We start from the raw sequence: 22,405 nt of genomic DNA on the forward strand, positions 1-22,405 counted from the left end.
ACCACACCCCTTCCCTTTCCCAGTCTCATTCACTGACCATCAGCAAACTAAAGGAACATGAATGAAATACTATTTCAGCATTTTTAATATTCCTTCTGGCTTACATTCATAAGGAACTGACAAGACCTTGACTATGTGACAATGTCATGACCACATGACTGTAATTTTACAATTTTTCTGTAAAAATAACCTTCACAAGGTTGAAAATGATAAATAAATCACAGGTACAAAGAATATTGGACTACTGTAAACAGTAGTAAACACATTTGCAGCATCATAATTGCTATAAAATGGCTCTAAATAAAGGCCTACTTAACCATATACTAGGATGATGCAATTCCAGATGGAACATGCCTAACAATGTGACAGATGGATGATAAATGTTAAAATATCAATTCAGCCCCCTTATAAATGCACCTTTCAAATAGACTAACTTGTGAACAAACATATTTTCAATTGGCCTACCAATATTTCCACTAACTGTATCTTTCTGAATTCAGTTAAAATACAAAAATTACGAAGAAACAAAAGTGTGTTATCACAGTGAACTACATATCATGGGATATATTAATACATTTTCTTCCAGGATATGTTACAATATAATGAGGTACAAACAAGGTATATATTACAAGGCAAATAACATGACCAGTAATGTTTATACTGTTTGCAACATGAAAATTTCCTTTGGTGCACCAGAGAATGCTTTAATTTGTGAAAAACTTAAAGAATTTCTGTAGTTCTACCATTATTTCCATTTCACAGTTTCCCATAATTTTTAGAGCAGCCATCACTTCTGATTGATACAGGAGTTTCTTCGCAACAATATAACAAGATTCATTCTCTGACGAAGCATAAACAATACCACCTGAAAGAAAGAAAAATAGTATGGTTTATACACCCTCTTACCTTGTAAAAATGTTATGCATACACGTATAATGACAATCATAGTCAGAACAACCTTCATGAAAAAGGAATAGCACTCTTGACTGTAATTTATTCTCCTAAAACATTAATATCTTTTAACAAAAGATATTGAGAATTCATACTTAAAATCTAAAACAGAAATTTGGTTTCAGCATTTTATATATACTGTGGGTAAAGAAACAACAAAACCTCTCAATTGAAAAAGTTAAAATTCTACAGCTGGAACAAATAATGTATATTGTTGTCATACTGTAGGTCTACTACTACATATAATTACTGATTCAGCATCAACTTAAGGCTAGAAAACAATGTTTAAAAACAACAATGCTTCTTTTTTTGCGGGGCAATCCACAGAAAGTTACAGAGGGGGAGTCAACAGCTGGGCAGAAACTGAGTGAAAACTGGGACTTTCAAAATCAGAGAACTGTAATGATAAAATTATGAGTGTAACTTCCCCTTCCAGCATATCAGAAACAATGTAGGAGCTGACAGGTACAATGGGAAACACTATCTTCAAAATTTTAACAATGAATTTTGAAAATGTCATCACAAATTACATGGTTATAAAATTACAACTTTTTAAAGTATTATTAATTTTATGAAAACTGTAAATCCAAAACCATTCTTCAATTTTGCTGCATGTATTCTGAGCTATAATAATAATAATGCTTCTTTGTACAATACCTTGTATCTATTTCTATTAATTAACAACAAATGTGAGTCAACTTACAAGATTCTATTCTTTTCAACAGAGATAATACTGTTCCTACATCATCTTTAAACTTTACATATCTGGATTTGATCAATTTTGTCAATCCATCTCTCTCTCTTCTGTTTGCAACCTTAATTATTTCCAGGAGGCTCTTCCCAAACAGATCTATCATCTTTGTTTCTTCACTGTAGATGTTGTTTTTCCCATGGTCAAAAGGGCTATTAATGCTACAGTTTTCATGATAGTAGTGGTAATGTTTTATTTCAATGCTGTGAACATCATATGTATAAAGCAGCTTCTTCCACAGAAAGTCCATTGCTTGTGGAACTGTTAACAATGTAAGGAGTATATTTGGTTCCACTAGTTTCATGAGACTAGAATATGGATTCATCTTCAAGGATGTTGACTTTTTATTCATTTCAGTGGAATATGCAGGAATAAATTTTGCTGCTTCTTTTCGTACAACATGATCTTCATCTTGAAGCAAGGTAAGCACAACATCCAAAAGGATTTCAATAATCTCTTTACACACTTCTTCTGTAGAGAATTCTCTGGAACTTTGTGCAAAAATTTCCCGAAGTGATGGAACTAAAAGATTCATGGCCCTTGCAGCACTAAACCTAAAATCTTCTTCAAACTTCATTACATCACTTCTGTCTTTGATACAGAGTGCAAATTTCAGTACAAATTCTAAAGTTTCAGTTGATAATCCAATGCAATTTCCATGGCCAAAGTACTGTGAAAGAAGCCCAGCAACCACTGGAAGGGCTATCTTACTATATTCAGATTTGTTTCTGCTGTCACTCAAAGACCACATATAGATCTTATGCAACTCTTCGAAAGTTATAACAACATGAACCTTCGTATCTTGTATTAACACAAGCATTACATCAAGCAATGGAAATAAAGCATGACAGTCCTTGGCAACTTCTAAGCAAACTTTCAAAATAGCAATAAATAATGAAGCTTTTGTAGCAACACTGATTTTTTCATCATGAAGAAGCCTCCATTTTAGACTCATAAAAGATGATGTTACAATATCTGGGCACTGACTGAACAGCATATATGAATTGTACCATGTGGAAACAAGATGATATGGGCAACATTTCCTCACAACCACTTCTATGACTTTGGCAGCCCAAAGAGAGAGCCCAGGTTTTAATGAATTCTTAATGTTATCATTCTGCAATGTCTTGTGTACATCTAACATCCTTTCATATGCTTCATTAGCTGAAATGTATGCTGTCCCTACAGTATTAATTTTATCTTCAATTAACTCAAGAAGTAAGAACCTGTTGAAAAATGAGCAGGAATCCAAGTTCATGTAATTTTTGAGAGCATCTTTCAATTTTTTAATCACTTCAAGCATCTTGGACTCAAATTCCGATGTATTTTGACTGTCGTGATTTAACTTCTCCAGAAGATATTTTAGTGTCAATAAAATTCCATTAAGAACATTTTCTCCAACAACAAAATAACTGGAATGTGTTCCATCACAATCTTTGTGAACCTGTAATTTATCTGCAATAGCCACAATGGTTTGACAGGTGCTGGAAAATGGCACAAACCTTTCATATGCTTTTGCTGCCAATTTGCGAACATGATAAATAGGACTGGAAATCAGTTGCAGAAAACAAACACGATACTGGGCAATCATTTCAACCAATGGCACACTGATAAATATTTCAATGCCTACAGTAACTTTTGCTAGCAGAGACAGCATAGGAATTAGATCTGCATGTTGTTTCAAAGTTTGAGATGGACAGCAATTTGCAGCTTGCTGTAGGGAGACTAACATAAAGTCAGTCAGTTCCGGAAAGTGGCTAAAAAACTCTTCAACACTGACACCACTTCCTAAGGTCAGTTCCTCATCCTGAATTTTCTTCTGTCCTACAAGTTTTGGAATAAGTGCACCAGATAACTGTAATGCTGCATTTCTGTAAACAGAAGAAAGAAAACAAATTACTGCAGTAGTAATTATATGATAATCAATATTAAACATTTATTCCCACTCCCAGTTCAGGGTCTTGGACTGGACAAGCTCTCAGTTTTCTACGAGCACTGTCCTCTCAAATGACATAGATCACGAAGTAAAGTAATAAATGTGCTTACAAAATGTTATCCAGGGATACAGATTATCCCGATCTAATGGACCCAACAGATTAAGTCTTATACATTTATCTGATGGCAGAAGCAGAAACTGCTTCCAAAAGGTTTTGTTAACAAAAAACTGTACAAAGGAAAATGCCCAAAAATATGTCAGTTTAATAACACACCTTCACCAAAAAAGTATGGGGTGAACTTTAACAACATTGGGTACCCAGTAATTCAACTTCACTTCCTGGAAGAACAACAGCTCTAATTACAGAACAGATTTATCCTGCACCAAATGAGTTAATTCATCATACTTAAAAGAATGATCAACAACCATTCTTTATCAATTCTGAAGGACTCTGACGGGGGTGTTATACAATCTGCAATGTTGGGTTTTCTTTTTCCGTGTCCATCATCTAATGTTTTAATAACATGTAACATTTTGAGAACTGGGTCTGTCCTCAAAATGTTGTGTATTTTTATAACATCAAATGATGAACAAGGTCCAAAAACTCTATGATCCAAACCATTCTTTAATTAATACAAGAGATATTTCTAGGTCAGGCAAATTTTATACTACTTCATGTGCATTCCAGCACATGAAGTGGTATAAAATAAGGTTACATTACCTGACTGTCCACACCGAGGACGAGAAGTTGCTGAAGCATATTATTGTTACTGAACTCATATACTGAGCCATGTCTTGTCTCAATGATGAATCTTGTACCAGTATTCTCAAGAAGTGCAGTGCCTGTGCTTGTGGGAGGTCTACTAACACTGATTCTGGTTCAGAACTAATCCTACTGCCCAAGGGAGCTCTGGCTATTTCCAGAAGTTGCGATACACACATGTGAAGAAGTGGCTGAAATGAAAATATCATGTTATTATCAGTCAAGTCAGAGTGACACAAAACTGAGACTTAGTGTCTTGTTATAAATATAATGTTTACACAGATCCTTTTAATAATCCCAAGATATTTTTATTTTAATATAAATGTAAATATTAACCTGTTTATTTATTAATCATTTGACTGTAGAATTTATCAACTTGCCAATGTACAGAAGCCTAATTCAAGAAGTTGCTGAGGGATAGAAAAATTGTATAACCAATGATATCCATTCATAAGAATATGCAGACTGCCTGGAGAAACCCCATCAGAAAACAGAAGCCAGAGAACTGAACAACAGTGACAAAACATTAACACATTTGCATAAATACCTTACCTTGCCAGTCTGCATATCACTTGCCACAATTTTATGAATAAGAATTGACAATCCAGCAGAACGTCTGGTGACTGATGCTTTAAGGCCCCCACATGCCACAGAGCCCAAAAATTCAGCCAGTATTTGTCCCAACATCAACTGCACATCTTTATCACAAGTTGGATTACAATCTGCAGTCTGAGATGTGACAGTCTTCACAAATGTGGACAAGGCAACTCCAGCAGACTCTATGGCTCCTTTATGCCGGCACCGAGTGAGAACCTGAGTAATTAGTCTTCCACAGCGCTTTACTGTTGCTATACTGCAATTTGCACTACAGACTAGGCCACTTGCTAGAGTACAGCAAGCCTAAAATGAAACAACACCATATGCAAATTAATGTTTTCCATTTTAAAGTGCACATATACTAGTTACCTAAGAGCAAATATGATGTAAGGAAACATTGAATTAAAAGGAACAATCTGCATTTCAGCCATTAGGTGTTACAAAACTTTCAATTTCATATTTCTGGATAGCCCACATCAAAACAATCATCTTGGTAAACAGCATCATAGACACAAAGATTAATTTTTCGTCTTCCTGTACGAGAATTTTAAAAATTATATTTTTTAAGATTCACTGTATTACGATTTGAGAACAAATGTGATGTGAAAGTTATGAACACAAATCTTACTTTCAAATTCAGCCAGATACAACTGAAAACCAATTGGTGAGCTGGAGATAGCTGCATTCCTTCTTCATCTACTGATGCCAAATCTGACAGCGACTCCTGTATACTGCTTTGTATAGCCTCATCCATCTCAGCAAATGAAGGTGCAACACCTGCATTAATATTCGTATGTCAAACAATAACAATAATGTATGTCATGAAGAATTACAGCCTCTTTATATGAGTTCTTTGTGAAAACTGAAAGAATAACAGGGAAATCTTGTCTGTTTGTTCATCAGATTTTAATGAAATTTAATATTTGCTGCAGTAAGCAATCTTCTCAAAGTAGCTCATCATATACTGCACATTGTATATAACATCAAATAATATATACCTGAAGATAACCGTCTTCTGGGTTATTGCGCTGTGTAGTCTGGTCGATGTTAACCAACGTTTCAGAGGTCATACTGCCTCCGTCATCAGGGCCCTGATGACGGAGGCAGTATGACCTCTGAAACGTTGGTTAACATCGACCAGACTACACAGTGCAATAACCCAGAAGACGGATATCTTCATACTCACCGCTGTGAGAACCTCAAGTCTTACATAATATATACCTCCTTAACATACACAACTTTCATTTGAAACAGCTTTTAATAAAATACGTGGAAAATAAGTTGTGACTCTATATAGTGTCAATAGTTATGTGAGAACAAATTTCTATCTGCTCATAATGGGAATGCTGTTGCTCTTTGTTTCCATTTCTTCCTACTGTTGAAGAACACACATAATTACATATTTAATCAGTAACAGATGTTGATAATTTAAGTTTAAAATAAATATAATAAAAGTTAGTGTGATTCAGTACATATATGATATGCATTCAGCATTTAAATATTGTCTTACAATTAATTTGAAACAAATTCTTGTTTAAATTACATAACAAAGAACTGAAATAAAGAAGGTTGTAATGAGAGACATGTAGAATACATGGTGACGTAATAAACAAATGGAAAAATCTCAAAAAACAGATCTTATGAGAGAAGAAGAATTGTAGAAGGAATGGTTACCTGCAGTACTGGCTGATTTTGCTGCCAGGAAGTCTAGAAAGAAGGAGACTGTTTGTTCCAACAAAGTGACTGTTCTGTTCACTTCCTCTACAGACATGCATCCACATTCTGGTCCATCTGACTGTGTAGCAAGGTGAATTAAAGCAGTGATGGTACCATGAAGTGGAGAACCAGAGGAGGCTGCCTGAAAGATGTCTCCTTTCAGTGAAGTAAGTTGTGCATCTGCCTGTGTTAGAAGAAAAACTGACAACGGTGCCGATCCATAAGTCTGTATGACATTTTCAGAACTCAATACTGCTTGGGTATTCTTGGAAGGATCTTCATACCTACAGGTGCCACTGTTAGTTTCAAACTTTTGAACATTTTTTCCTTCTGGAGATTCACTTAAACCCCAGTCTTCATAAGGGAATAACACCCAATCATCTGGTTTCACATTTTGTTCTTTGTATGTGTAAAATCCTTTGGAAATAGAATGGCACTCAAATCTAAATTGAGGAACATCAACTTCTAAGCTTTCCTGATGAGAGACAATCCTAATATCATGCTGTCTACCACCTGATCCTGCATGCAAGAGAGGAAAATCTGTATCATTAATTACAGATGATTTAAAACAGTGTGGCTGTTGGAATTTTGGGGTTTGATATCCAGGCAAAGATGATGCAGAACTGTGTGCATTCCAAACAGACAAATTTTTAAAGTCTCTTAACTTATTCATTGATGGATTGTTATGTTTTTCATCTTTTGTACCATGCTTTACAGGCAAGCCCTCAAATTTATGTAAATTTAAAGACAATGCCACTTCAACCTGTTTATTCTTATAGGGATTTCCTGAAAATCTTGTTCTTCCAGTCAACATGAATAATCTCGCGGAAATCTGATAATCTGCTTCTTCTTCTTCTTTTGCTGTTTGCCTATTCCAGCTATCTTGCTCAACCTGTCCCTCAAGTATATTTTGTGTGAGATCACTGGACTGGTGGCTGGTCACTTCTGATGCAGATGAGCGCCGAACTTTGTCAAGGACCTCTAAAGGAAAATTATTTCTCCTGCTAATAGATGAGTCAGGCTGTGATTTATCAATACCAGAAGTGGTAGACTTATCAACTAATCCATCTCTTGACACTACTGCCATATTTTTGTCAGATACCTCAACACCACAAACATCTTTCAATAGTATACAATGCACTTTCTTTTTTATTTCTACTTTACTATGGACAGATCTATTAGGCTTGTTATAAAGACCAGCCAACAATTTTTGTTGATTATACAGCATTAAGCTGCTACTACGGCTTCTATTTCTGGTCAAACTTTTGTTATATTTATTGTTCACCATACTAAAAACCAATTCATCAGATTTCTTTGGTGGCATTTTATATGTCCACTTACAAAGAACTTTCATAAGCAAAGCCCCACTTTCTCTTTCATAAAATACTGGGCTGTTACAAAGCCTCAATGCATAATCTAGCAGAAGTTTATTCTCTTCAGTATTTGATTCATTGAAACTGAAATATGTCATTAGAATTAAGGCTGCAGTTTCCCTGATGTCAGCAGTGGGGTCCACAACACAACTCAATAAGGTTTTATGACTTCTTTCAGAATTAAAATGCCATTTTCCAAGTTGCAGGGCATACTTCATCACTGCCTCAGCTTCTAATGCCACCCCTTTCCTTTTCAGTACACAGCTTCCCTTTGTCCTTTGTGCTGGTTCACTAAAATAAGATAACACCAGCATATAAAGCTGCAGAGAAAGAATTTTCCTCTGGTAATTAGTTCCTGGTTCAAGATTAGATATGAGGAAATTATGCAGCCAATTCAAGAATTGTATGTTTTGTGAAATTTGAGTTCCGTCAATGTCTTTACTTTCTTCTGAATTTAGAAACACATATTTCTTATCCTTAGCACGCTGCTTGGGTTTTTGTGTTCTCTCTTCCACTTTTAATTCACGAAGACTAGAGTCACATATTCGTGCAAGAAACAAAGTAAATGAATTCAAAATTGCCTGTCGTAGAGAAGCACTGTCAATGTTTGCATTTTCCAGCAAGAATGTCTTTAACAACTCAAACTCTTTGAGTGAAGGTATAATACAAGTTTTAGAAGATATGCAGACCACTGCAAATGCCTCAGCTCTGACTGTCTCACTGGAATTTTGAGTGGCAGAATTCATAAAATTCAGAAGGTCCAAAAATTTAAAAGAACTGATTGAAAAATTTTCATCCCAGGTGTTAAAAAACAAGCCACTTTTTTGTCCAAGTTTCAATAAACTAATGACAGAAAAAATGATATTTTCCAAACCAGATGATTGTAAGATGTCAACTAATTGATCCAATAGTAAGTTCAGAAGCAGAGGAAATCTCTTCAATGTGCTTGGTAACCAGTAGTTGAACACATTCTGCTTTTTAATGCTGTAAAGAAATACATGATAGTAATATCACATAATGTAAACAATTTCAATCGATCACATATTAGGCCTATTGCCAACCTTATGCCCATTGCTGGATTAGTAATATAATGGACACTAAAATTAAAATATGATGCTAATAAAATGGTAATTCTTGTTAGTTGCTCATTTTTGTGACATAATTTATCTTAATGTATAATCCTTTATCCTCCCAAAGGTCTCACCACCTTATGGAAGGCAAATAAATTTTGCCGCTTAAGGCTTCTGCGCTCAAATGACCCTTAGGGCTACGCTGGCGGGAGCTTCGGCTCCTGGTAGGGTCACCCAAACCGGAGAGGTCTAAGGTGATGCACCAGACTAAGAGTGACACCCTTGTCTTCCAGGTTGGGGATTGGGCATGGGGCTAACAACCCCACCCCCAAAAACAATTATTATGAAACCCTAGGGAGGCCAAAGCCCACCCATGGCTGTAGCACCAAGGAAGAATAAGTATAATCCCTTATATACTAAAAGAGTCAGACCCTTGTGTACTGGGCCTGACTCATAGAACCAGTAAGAGACCAAAGTCTGACTTTATTCAGGTTGTCCTGGTTATTTAAACATTGTTTCAAGGACATGCATAACTCAAAACTCACCTTTCTAAAATGCCAGACTGACTTAAATTTTCATTGTATACCAAACTCAAATTACTGTTTGGATGCATGAGACCACATAATTGAGCAAACACTGGTTCATCCACTTAAGACTCAACAAGAAAGCAGGATTCTTAAAATGAAACATGATCCAAGAAGAAAAGGAGAAACAGGAAGACTTCAGAGTTGACAGATCAATTTTCATTTTTACTTAATCATAAACCAGATCTTGGCCTGAAATAACAATTCCAGAAAATGAAATACCTTAAAAAGAATTTAATTACAATGGCAGAATACAAATGAAAAAATTAAGTAAGGTCCAATAGGATCCTGGTGGAAGACAATGATGAAGCCTAACTGGACTTTCTTTTCGCATATTACTTTATTAATTCGATAAAGTTCTGTGGAAGGACATAAAGATAAAACGTATCTTCCTGAATAAAGATTCAGATCTTGACTCACAAATTTAGAGTTGTAACATGCATGTTTATAAAGGTTTTCAATTTGCAGCCACCCACCTAATGACATCTCTGTCAGTCAGTATTTCAGTAATTAAAGTCATGAAGACAATAATCCATTCATCTGAATTCATGTTATTGAGACAGCACTTATAAACATCACTGCCAGCTGATACCAAGTGGCTCTGAGACAGGCTCGAAACAAGACCTGGAGCAAGATCGGGAAAATCTGAAAATGCCTATAATGAAATGAGAAATGGTTTAACAAAGAGAATTTAAGAACATATTAAAAACACATTTTCTTTGCTAAATGACTTTTCTAAACCTTCAATTTGCCCTAAGAAAGAGAATGCATGGAGCTATACAACCACTCCCTTATACATCTTCAAAGTGTACTGTTTAATTAAGCACATGAGCAGCTTTACATTCACGAACCAAATAACTTCATATTGCAGCTGCCAGTTATTCAGATGGTTAAGAAATTCCCTGCTATTATGGAAGGCAAAAACACACAAAACCCCAACACTGAATCCTATCTTGAACACACTTGAAATCAGATCTATTCCTTCACATCTAATGTCTCACCGATGTACAGATCAACCAAATTACCTCACTTCCAAACATCTTACATGTCTCATGTATCTCATTCTTTATTCTAAATCAGAATATTTATATTGGTTTGCTGATGTTCTATATTTTAATATTACCATAACTGAAAGAATTCCTAGCAAGCACAGAATCCTAAAATAATCATTTCACAATGGCAGGAACATTAAAGGAATCCAAAGTGTAAGCCAGTTACGGAGTTAATAAGAACGCACAAAATATACCCTTTGTAGGAGTGGGAATGACATGTCTATACTGCATGATTCAACAGCAGAACTTCACAATCTGTAGAGACATTAGGATAAATAGATAGACCAATGAATATACTTAACAGGTACTCCCACAATGCATCTGAATATTATGTTCTATTTTACTTTCATTTCTTAATCACTTCCTGCAATTAACGCAGTAGAATGCCTTGAAACTAAATATTCACTGCCATTTTTAAAATACTTATATTAGTTTAAGAAAGGATGTAGCAAATTTAAGTGACCTGGTAAAAAGACAAACATTGTCTGCATGCAGATTCCTGTTGAATGCTACAAAAAGCTTTGCTTCCCATGATATCGAAATAATAACTTTCTAAAAGTATAATTTCAGATCACTACCTTTCTTACGCCGTATCTTGGCAGTAACACACTCAACATATAGTATTTGCTCTTCATTTTCCATGGCTGTTCTTCCATTGTATGATGCATCAGAGATGTTACAGACTGTAATGTATCTTGATCATGCAAATCTATTCTGTTTCTTGAAGACACATCTAAGAAGAGTTCAAATATTTTGGTATTCTGTTCCTTAACACCACTGATGGGACTCTCCCAGTTGCTATTAATGACTGAAAAGATCCTCCTCAAAATATCACTTGTCATATTGAACTCGAGCTCTGAACACACTTTTTTCACCCACAACACCAACACTTTGAATGCTATGCTTGTCAGTCTTGAGTACTTCATACAGCCATTTTCCAGAATGTTCAACATTGCATAAATTAGTGGACTGTCCTCTAAAGACATGTCATATAAAACACTTGCTGCTTCATTGCTCTTCAATATACCGTAACAGAGACAAACTTTCAAGACTTCTACATTTTGTATAAAAATTTGTAGGTTCAAGCCAAAACCAAAAAAAATGTCCCCTTCTGTATTCAGATATGACAAATATAAATTTTCCATTTCATGCATGCTTGACACAGCATGAAGAGCTGAACAGAAGGCTGTTGAACACATCATCTGGCCATCAAGTGGTAGACTACAAGAAGCAATTATATATATTAATGATACGCTAATATCGCGGATGATTTCTCTTGTACAACACTCTAGTCCTGAAGATAATTTCTGCAGGATGCCAATTAGAAGCTGAAAAATAAGAAGTGTACAGGTTGAAATCTTCCTGTATTCTCAGATCTTTGAATAACCAATGCAAGTTACACATTTTGTGGAACATAAGTGACATTTCTCTTCTCTGATCTTTAAAAATGTAACATGTACTGGATTCACAGATAAAGGAAATTTCCAGAATTTGGAGGGGGACACACTCTGAGGTGCAACAGTGTTTTTTACAGATGAGGACATGTGACTGGGAATTTAGGACACACACATAGACTTCCTATCACTTGCATTTCCAAACTTCAACACAGATCTCACATAAATTCCATAAATATTGCAAATTTTTACATTGGTTCAAGTTCAAGGTGATGAAAATTTAACCACAATATTCATAATCAAATGGTATACATTTCTTTTAAATGCGGCATTCCTTGATATTTTTTCAACATTTTTATGTGGATATCCTATAACAGGAGAATGCTATATAACACAAACCTGGTATCTTTCTTAAACTTTCCACCAGATATAGTATTTATTTCATTGCATTCAATTGCTATAAAAGCTTCAAATACTATTTCTAAGCCCATCTCAATGACACACCTGTACAAAACATATTTCTGTGCCTGAGATGTGTTTTAGATACTGGTATTCTGAGTACAACATTATATAAATACTCAAGTGATGCGGTAGAATCTACTAAAATCAAGGTTCACATGTAAATTAAAGTTGGATCATTCCTGCTCTTTTTACATAAATGTCCAAAATATATCATAAAGCAAGAGTGGCTTATGATTACAAAACTAGATGTGTACTACTGCCATCTGCTGTGGAAATTGTGACTTCTGTTGATTATATAAGTTGATATGCAAAAAATTTTGTGACTATTCTTTGCTCAGAATTCATGGCTAATGTGACCCATAACCTGCACTGTCAAAAATTTATGTAAAATTAATGAACATGTATCACAGAAACCTACATCATAGGAGGACTGGAAAACAGAAGACACTTTTTAATTTCATAATATTAAATACATTCTCTCTCTGCTACTAAAGTGTGAAAGTCTAATACCAAGAGTAAATGTAAATTTCTTCACCCACATATTATATCAAGGAGCAAATACTGAAACCTCATTGTTCTGGAAGTGTATACAATAAGCCATACATGCTGTTTTTGATCTGTAAAGTTACATAACATCTGCACTTGCTCAAGTAAACCGAATGAAACAGATATTTCTTACAGCTTCAGCCTCACAAGAAACTGACAGCTATCATTCATTGACTGTTATCTATGAATGAAACCATGTGATTATACATTATGTAACTTCCACCTTGCTGTATGGTCTTTTTCTAATACATCTGTAAACACATCTGGCACAGATGCTGCCAAGATAACTTATTTCAGCTGGACCTGAACTAAAAACTGCTTCAGCAAGAAACCCTGAACCATACAGAAATAAATTAAAATTATCAAATTCTCATGCAAAATGAAACAGCTGTTCGCTGGCAGTAAAATTTAATTACAAGGGGATTTTTCAACAATATTTTAACACTGTAAATATGTAAGACTTGAGGTTCTCACAGCGGTGAATATGAAGATTTCTGTCTTCTGGGTTATTGCGCTGTGTAGTCTGGTCGATGTTAACCAACGTTTCAGAGGTCATACTGCCTCCGTCATCAGGGCGATGAATATGCCAATAGGGTGTGAGGAGTTGGATTTTATAGGCAGGGACGTGAAAGGTGTAGCCTGCCCCGAGCCAATGGGAGCAGGTATGGGAGTGGACCAATGGTAGCACGTGGGCGAGGGTGGGAGAGGGAGAGAAAGTAGAGAGAGAAAGGTGAGTGTAGTTGTATGGATAAAGGCCTTTATCCATACAACTACACTCACCTTTCTCTCTCTACTTTCTCTCCCTCTCCCACCCTCGCCCACGTGCTACCATTGGTCCACTCCCATACCTGCTCCCATTGGCTCGGGGCAGGCTACACCTTTCACGTCCCTGCCTATAAAATCCAACTCCTCACACCCTATTGGCATATTCATCGCCCTGATGACGGAGGCAGTATGACCTCTGAAACGTTGGTTAACATCGACCAGACTACACAGCGCAATAACCCAGAAGACAGAAATCTTCACTGTAAATATGGTTCAGAAATTGTTAATTTTCACTCAACACATTCTACAAAAATCCACAAAAAACATATTTAGCATTTGTAAAAACCAACCCTTTCAAATAACCATAAATTGCACAAATTACTGATCACCTTCCTAAGCATCCATGAAAACAATGATTTCTGGTACACAGTTCCAGTTACAGATATAAATACTTACCCGGAAATTATCATAAAACTGTGATATGTTTTCTATAAGAGAGATGTTATTTGCAACACGTTCAAAATAAATTTGGCAGCTTTTCAATTGATCTAAAATATCTGCTTCTTCTTCTAGTGAAGTGCATGTCAAATTATCAGATATTTTATTTTTATTCCTCATTATGACAACAGCTCAGTTCCTTATCCTTGCACAAATTTTAAAATTCGGCACTCTTGCAATTCTCTTCTCTATACCCCATCTAAGAAAAGAAGAAAAAAGACAATCAGGTGATATAATTCACAAGTATGGGGAAAATACTAGTTTAATCTTCAATTCATTGAAAACAGTAAAATGTACCCACTTCCCCCCCCCCCCCCCCCCACCTGATGTACAGATCTTGACTGCATTTTCTTCCTGTTATCTAACAATTTATGACATAATGTCTCACTTATTACAAATGTTAATTTATAATTAAAAGTTACAATATCCATATTCAAGAAGATGGTTATATCAATTATGGCAGTTCTAATTAATGTAAATAAAATGACACTTCTGACACACCGCAGAAGAATCAATACAGTACAACAGATATAAATGTCTTAGACTGACAATAATTTTTAGAGCCAAATGACAGGAACAGAAACAAATAGCAGCAATAAGTACTGACAACATGGTGGATGATAGATATCAACAATTTTTATCAATGGACAGTGTGAATATGTAACAAATATACTGGCACATTACCACCAAACCTCAGAGACAAAAAACATGAAGTACCATTCTTTGGTAAGAAGCCAACATTTAAATGGAGTTATGCCAAAATAATAAAGGTGCAAAACAGTTGTTCCAAGTGGCAACAGAACTCAGAAGACAACCCATATGATATTATTCACATCCTTAGGTTTTAATGTCACACCCTATATGACTCAATGCTTTCCACACTGACTTTAAACTAAAAGTTTCCCATCAATTTCTTTACACAATTTATAGAGTATGGTTAAATTAGATCTGAGATTCTAATGGCACTGAGTATGAAAATCACTTGGTAAACTTTTACTAGACATGACACTACAACCCAGAAGACAGCCATCTATTTTGTATGGTATTTGCAAAAAACTGACAGTGGAGCCACGGTTCCGGAGGATCTGACATAAATATGCAAACGCAGCAGTAGTGTGAAGTGCCTTTATTTGTATAAATAAATGTTTGTAGAACCTAAACCATTTGTGATATGTAAAATCTGAAAACAGATATGGAAAGCTCAAGAGGTAATACGTATTTCGTACACAATGTCCAGATCCATCTCTTACGGTTTTCGAGAGGCGGGCGCTTAACGCACCAGATGCATTGAAAATTGTACACATTGGTTCATTAAAATTACAATAAATGTAAAAACAATTATAATTACAATAAAATACATTACAGATTCTTAAAGGTCCTTATTTACTGATTACTTTACATTACTCTTATTCTTACCATTCCTGAGGAATGAATGTTTAAATGTGACTCGGCGCTGGATCTTACACATCTTCGTAACTAACGCTGTTTTTGCCGAATGACCCTTCCGTATAGACGTATTTACATAAAAAAAAGTACTTAAAAAGTTGAAGTATTTAATATCACTATATTTCATTTACAAAAAAATTTCTTTAACACATAAAGACAGGTACCTTCATATCACCAAGAGATTAAACCTGGAAACCACTGTTACAAGAATGAAAAGCAGTCAAGGATAACTACAAAAAATTAAGATATCTATGAATCAGTCAAACCAGGTTATAGTAAAGAAAGTTAAATAGTATACTTTAGGCCATCAGCAGAAACTGATGGCTTTTCAGCACCAATGCATATTTTACCCAAAAGCAAAACTCCTTTCAGATATTACACTAAAAGAGTGCACAAATTACAACTTGCCAGCTCTTTGTAGACTCTATGTCTCCGAGTAACAGTCTGCAATGGGCTTGTAGTCCTGGGTACAACTGGTGGAGGGGATGGGATCCTGAAACACACCATTTAATCCACCATTCAACAGACACCACATAATGAATCAACAGAGGGGATCATTTAAAATACAACAAACAATTGCCATTCCCTGATGATGGAAACAGTCTCCGAAACATTACAAATTACTCCATACTGACACAGCGAATTACTTCAGAATACTTCATTGCATTCAGTTCATGTAAAAGCTTCAAATGTTCTAATGTGCTGGTTCGTGCTGACCATTTCAACTTGTACTGTTACATTAACAGCAGGTAAATATACTATACCATCTTGTGGACAGCACAAATACACACACAGTGAGTTTCATCATAAGTGTACTCACAAGCAACCATTACTGGACTCTGCCCTGCATCTTTTCCAAGTATTTGGAGTTCTTTCCTTTCTCTGCTATTCTATGTTCAAATGTTCTGCTCATGTATTAACAGACATAACTTCATAAACCCATATTTCATTCAGCTAATAATACCATGGACTAAAAGAAAATTAGGAAATTCCAGACAAAATTACCATATTTCCTCAATTTTAAGAGGCTATCGATTGTTAAGGCACACATTGATATAGTAATGTTTCCAGGGGGGGGAGAGAGAAAGAGACAGACAGACACACACACACACACTATATATATCGACTTTCAAATGCCATCAAATGTAAGATGCACCCAATTCCAGAAATTTTAAAATGTGGAAAAGAGTATCTTAAAATCAAGAAAATGTGGTATATGAGGAATGTGTGCCATACTTTTTCTACAAAAATATTTCTGTATTTGGGCCAACACACCCTGTTCAATGCGTAAAAAGTATTGATTACTTGAGGGTTCAGTGACTGGGGTGATGTGCCATATGGTAACCGATAAAAACCTATGAAAGTGGTGACAGGAAACAAACATTTCATGCCTTAACAACTAAAATCCAAGAAATTCAATGGAATTATTTACTTTATTTAAACAACATAAATGTATGAAAATTAAGAGGTTAATGCTACAAACCATATATAAGCTGTCTCACTAAATATTGAAACAATTGTCTCACAATATGTGGTTTTCACAAAATATTACAATGTAAAGGACGGGAATGAACGACCAGATCAGATTCATGTTTTCTGATAACAGCACAACACAATTTTCAGTAATTTAATGTCACACATTTAACAAAATTTTCTTCATATAAAAAGTTCTGCATTCTAAGTAGGATTACTACTTTATTAGAAACATATTCTATAACATAGGCAATTTCCTATATTCCATAATTCAAAATCAAACACACTTAGATATAAAGCTTGGAAAAATGGAAGGGTAGCAATGTTGATTTTGTTAGCATGATGTTTTCAATTTAGTGAGTTAATGGCGAACCTCACTTGTCCAGAGGCTCATACCCCTCTTTCTCGATGCGTGCCTTGAACTTCAAGTAGTCTCTTTTCCGGTCAAAGTGCTTCACCTGAAAACAAGAAGTCCAATTATTTTTCCTTATAATAAATATTATTCATCAACAATGCTTAATGTACAGACATTAGATTGAAGATTAAAATAAAACTCTTAGGTCACATCACACTAAGAGCATAAGTTGACTGTGACAAGACAGGTGCTTGATAAACATGGATCCAAACAGAAGACAAATGTTTTGTAGTAGTAGCTATTAGAAAAGAAACTTACTCCATGTTGTGACTATCTACATATTACCTAATCCATCCATCAATAAATTAAACCAATCAATAAACAAGCAAACTTAATTACAATTGAGCCACAAATATGAACACTTTCACAGTATCTTTTACTCCTCACACATAGCTGAAACAGAAAATTAAATGAAGTCTGACGTAAAAACAATGGTTAGAAATACCTACTCTAAATGACGAATTTTCAGTTTACCATTTATTCAGTTTTTATGTTTCTCATTCACATGTAAAATGACAACTTACCCACTGTGCTGGACAAGAATCCTCAAAAGCCTGCCTTAATTTCAAGCAGCTCTCACGGTCCTCCGCGTTTTTATCAAGACAATCCCAATAACGATTACGGGAGTCCCAGCACTTTTTCCGTTGAAGTTTTGATATAAAGGACATGGCAGCCTACAGAATTAAGGAAAATGTCAGAAAAATATTTATGCATATAAACACGTCATACTTACATTATAACTGTTCTAACAATTTAGGGTAAGGGTTTCAATAAAAGTATACAATATATTTGATATTTTAAAAAGGAAGTGTCTTGTAATATTTAATGGTTCATGGTTTTACTTTATGTATGGAATCTCTTTGGAAAGTTATACTGTTTCATATAATGAGAAAAGAGCCTTACGGCATGCTCAGCCAATATTGTTGCAGGCGTGTGTTAGAAATTTGAATCCTTTTTCTTGCAATGTTATGCACGCAGGAGTTCATATAAAAGCTGACCATTGTCGGTTCATATTTACACATTGTTGGTATGGATCTTACACATCTTCGTAAAGCTGTTTTTGCCAAATGACCCTTCCGTATAGACGTATTTACGTCAAAAGAAAATAATGTTACAAGAATGACAAATCCTGAAATATACAGACTGAAACGTTATAGTTTTTCATCAAATCATATAATGCCAAGTGACAAGGAACAGAAGAAATTATGATGATCATGAAACACAATAACACACAGAGAATGAATTCCTTAGTAGGATTTTTGAAACAATAATACAGAATTAGTGTAAGAAATGATATGTTCTTAACATTAACTACAAAGTTTTACTAATGTAAGGTATAAAACACAAACTTTAAGGTAAAGAAAACAATGTACTGCATACAACTTTCCACACTACTAATGATAGTAATCATAATGGAAAGGGGAAGAGGAGAGAAAATGGCATCCTTCACTATTCCAAACTCTAATTTTAAAGGTATATAGTAAAAATACCTTTTAACTTAAATGCTAATCACACAGACCGATGACTGATGTTTTAAATATTGGATACAATCATGCAGTATAGTTAGCTAATTTCAATTGTAATGCTAAACCACCTAACCAAGCCTCCTACATGTTTCATGGATTCAACAATATTTCTTCAACATAAATGATTTAATAAGCGCAAGTCATTAAATATATACAAACCTGAATATGTTTAGTTGATATTAAAAAAAATTCCCAACACTTGCTGATATAAACATAAAAATTCACTTTTTCACCTTGAAATTAGAACCCTCACATCTAAAAGCAAACCGACTATATCTTCCATTACCTTCAAACACAATGAGTGTTTGTTGCCAGGTCAGGTGCTGGCCAAGAACCACTGGGAATATAACAACCCCTCCAGCAGCCAATGGTGTTGGTAACTGATTGGGAAAGGAGCCAATCCTGTAGGAGTATGTCAACTCTAGTACCAAATGAATGGATCCGAAGGATGGGGCATGCATAAAAATACAACCAACATCACCACTACAGCCAATATTCTCAGCCAGTGCATCAGAAATAGCACACTTAAAATTATTTTTAGAATCTTATAAAACAATTAATTTTGTGTAAATATGCAAAGAGCATAGGAACTGTTAGTATGGGATATTAAGAAAAATCTTACAAACATAATGATATGTCACAGTACTTATACCATGAAGTTAAATTAACAGTATACATAAAGCAGTACACCAATACTACTGCTATTCAAACAACACTAAATATACAAATTTCCACCTAAAAAGAAAATTAATATTTTCAGGTTCCAAGTAGTCACCAACCACATACCTATCTGCTTAATTTTTTAATGTTTTATTTCCTTAAAGCTTTAAAACACTGTTTACAAAACCTTTTTATATATTTAAACAAACAGAAAACAATTTCTGCACTAACTTATATGCTTGTAACTTTATAGTTTTTGGAAAATTCTTGTAAAGTCACTTTATCAGCTGAGCAGGCTGCCAAAGAACTTGAAACAAACTGCAAGACATATTTTTGATAATCTGGGTTGTTGGGCCATGTAGTATTCTCACTGTATGCAAATATTTCAAAGGAATATACTGCCTCAACAATTATCTTGCTATATATTATGGACAAATATATGTTATTAAGACTTTCAAAAAGAAGTTAAAAACACTTGAAAAATGACATTAACTTCTTCTGAAATATCTTAATTGTTCCTTACTATCTAAACATATATTTTTTATAATGTATTTAATATTAAACCATTTTTAATACTTGGTAGGCTATTTGATTTCCCAGTGAAAGACAGAGGTGTTGAAGTGCCATCAGTTTCTACATTCACTTTACAAACTTATCTAACATCCATCTGTAGGATTTCAGGTCTTCATGGCCGTGAGTCTAAAGATGGCTGTCATCTGGGTTGCAGCACCATGTAGTCTGGTAGAAGTTTACTAACATTTCAGAGGTCCTTGCTGCCTTCATCAGGGTGATGAGTCAACAGCAAGAACATCTGAAATGTTGGTAAACTTCTACCAGATTCTATTCCAATCTGTGGATCACATGCTGGGATTTATTAGCCAATCAACATCAACACTTCTGTTCCTCACTCTCCTTCAGTGTCATGGCTCAGCTATTTCTGTTCATTTCCATGCAAAGAGAACAGTAATCATCTTAACCCACTGGTGCCACAGCCAACACCATACCTCCCACACTAGTCCAGTAGAAAATAGATGACCCCATTCCAAATCTATACAGACTCATTTATGTAACATTTCAAACACTGTACTGTAATTTGTCTGTAAATTAAAAATGCATTATCCAAGTATGCTTAATTTTTGAAAAACAATAACTATAATTACTAAAATTACTGTAACCACTTAAAATAAACCAAGGATGTGGCATACTTCAGATATACGAACTGATATCATGTAAGTATGAATGAAGTTCTATGATGATCTGAACAAGACATGAAAATCAACCTAACTTACTTTGTACTATACACTCTTAATATAGGATGGACATGGACATAACTTTGTGCTAATTTCAGAAAATCTATAAACCTTTATGCTTAAGAAATACCAGTCAACAGGTTACAAAATCACCTGTTCTATAAATACAACCGAACATGTTAAAGAAATTAAAAAATACATTTACAAACATTTAAATCACATCCACACGTTGCATGCCAACTTGAAACACAGCCAAATCAGTTCGGTGCTGTACAATGACTTGAAAGTTGGAAATAAATTATTTTACAACTGGTTGCTAAATTGCTGTTTATGTTAAACAGAATACATTTCTTAGCCTTCTGATTTGTACTAACCTAGAAAAATGATTATCAAACTTTGTTCTGTGAAACCCAGGGATTCTATACGGGACTAATAAGGGTTCCAAAGACACACACACACACACACACACAGACTCATAAGGAACACCCAAACCTAAAATACTGCAAATGACATGATTTTGTGTGTGTGTGTGTGTGTGTAACTCTTAAAATCAAATTAATCCTTTCACACAATGGTCCCAATGAAAAATACAAAGTAAAATTTAAATCCATACAACACATACTGACAGTTCTGTCTTGTGGTTATTATAAAACCAGGGTTGGTGAAACATCATGAATGAAGTAGTAACATACACTGCCAAGAGTTCATTCTCAGAAACCTAAATATAAATATGCATAGTAACTACAGTATATGCCATTGATATGTGAAGGTGTCTTGGCCTCTACTAATTATAAATATTACGTCAAAAACATTGCATAACCAGTCCTGGTATTTCCACATGAATCTATTGGCTAGGTTTAGCTCTTCCTCCTACCACAAATAAAAAATGTAGGAGCATAGGAACCTTATCCGTATTATAAATATTCATCCTTATGCCATTTTCACACTTGTAGGGCTACTTTTGCATAGAAATTTCAAACTGTGTGCCCATTATTGCATTTCATCTCCCCTCTGCAAGTTTCATCCTCTCCTCCCTACATCTCTCTCACCCTCATATATCCATCACGTGCATGTTCTTCCCCCGAGTCTTCTTCCACGCAACTTCATTTCCAATAATCTTTTAGATATTCTACGCTCATCTATTCCTTTAACATGTCTAAACCATCTCAATCTTCTT

General features: G+C 34.9%; 2 protein-coding genes across 3 annotated transcripts; both read right to left on the reverse strand.

The window, feature by feature from the left end:
• Window positions 1-67: 67 nt before the first annotated feature.
• On the reverse strand, window positions 68-16,397 carry LOC110828077 (uncharacterized). 2 transcript variants are annotated; one of them, XM_022060398.2, is made up of 10 exons: window positions 16,313-16,397; window positions 14,417-14,657; window positions 11,372-12,121; window positions 10,218-10,396; window positions 6,673-9,071; window positions 5,627-5,775; window positions 4,954-5,301; window positions 4,360-4,592; window positions 1,655-3,573; window positions 68-865 (listed from the first exon to the last, which is right to left on the reverse strand). In XM_022060398.2, the coding sequence occupies exons 2-10, from the start codon at window positions 14,576-14,578 to the stop codon at window positions 705-707; spliced, it is 6,300 nt and encodes a 2,099-aa protein (XP_021916090.1). In that variant the 5' UTR covers window positions 14,579-14,657; window positions 16,313-16,397; the 3' UTR covers window positions 68-704. The 2 variants fall into 2 exon arrangements, with proteins under 2 accessions (XP_021916090.1, XP_087203274.1); XM_087347148.1 differs by lacking the exons at window positions 14,417-14,657; window positions 16,313-16,397 and having other exon boundaries at window positions 10,218-10,365; window positions 11,372-11,570.
• Window positions 16,398-17,318: 921 nt separating this feature from the next.
• Window positions 17,319-19,612, reverse strand: LOC147874038 (cytochrome c oxidase assembly factor 6 homolog). Its single transcript, XM_087347157.1, has 3 exons — window positions 19,478-19,612; window positions 18,317-18,466; window positions 17,319-17,835 (listed from the first exon to the last, which is right to left on the reverse strand). The coding sequence occupies exons 2-3, from the start codon at window positions 18,458-18,460 to the stop codon at window positions 17,752-17,754; spliced, it is 228 nt and encodes a 75-aa protein (XP_087203283.1). The 5' UTR covers window positions 18,461-18,466; window positions 19,478-19,612; the 3' UTR covers window positions 17,319-17,751.
• Window positions 19,613-22,405: the final 2,793 nt, after the last annotated feature.

This window comes from Zootermopsis nevadensis, unplaced genomic scaffold (genome assembly GCF_977971745.1).
Source record: "Zootermopsis nevadensis isolate Lab colony 2312 unplaced genomic scaffold, Znev_1.0 Znev_ptg000011l, whole genome shotgun sequence".
NCBI classification, from domain to species: domain Eukaryota; kingdom Metazoa; phylum Arthropoda; class Insecta; order Blattodea; family Termopsidae; genus Zootermopsis; species Zootermopsis nevadensis.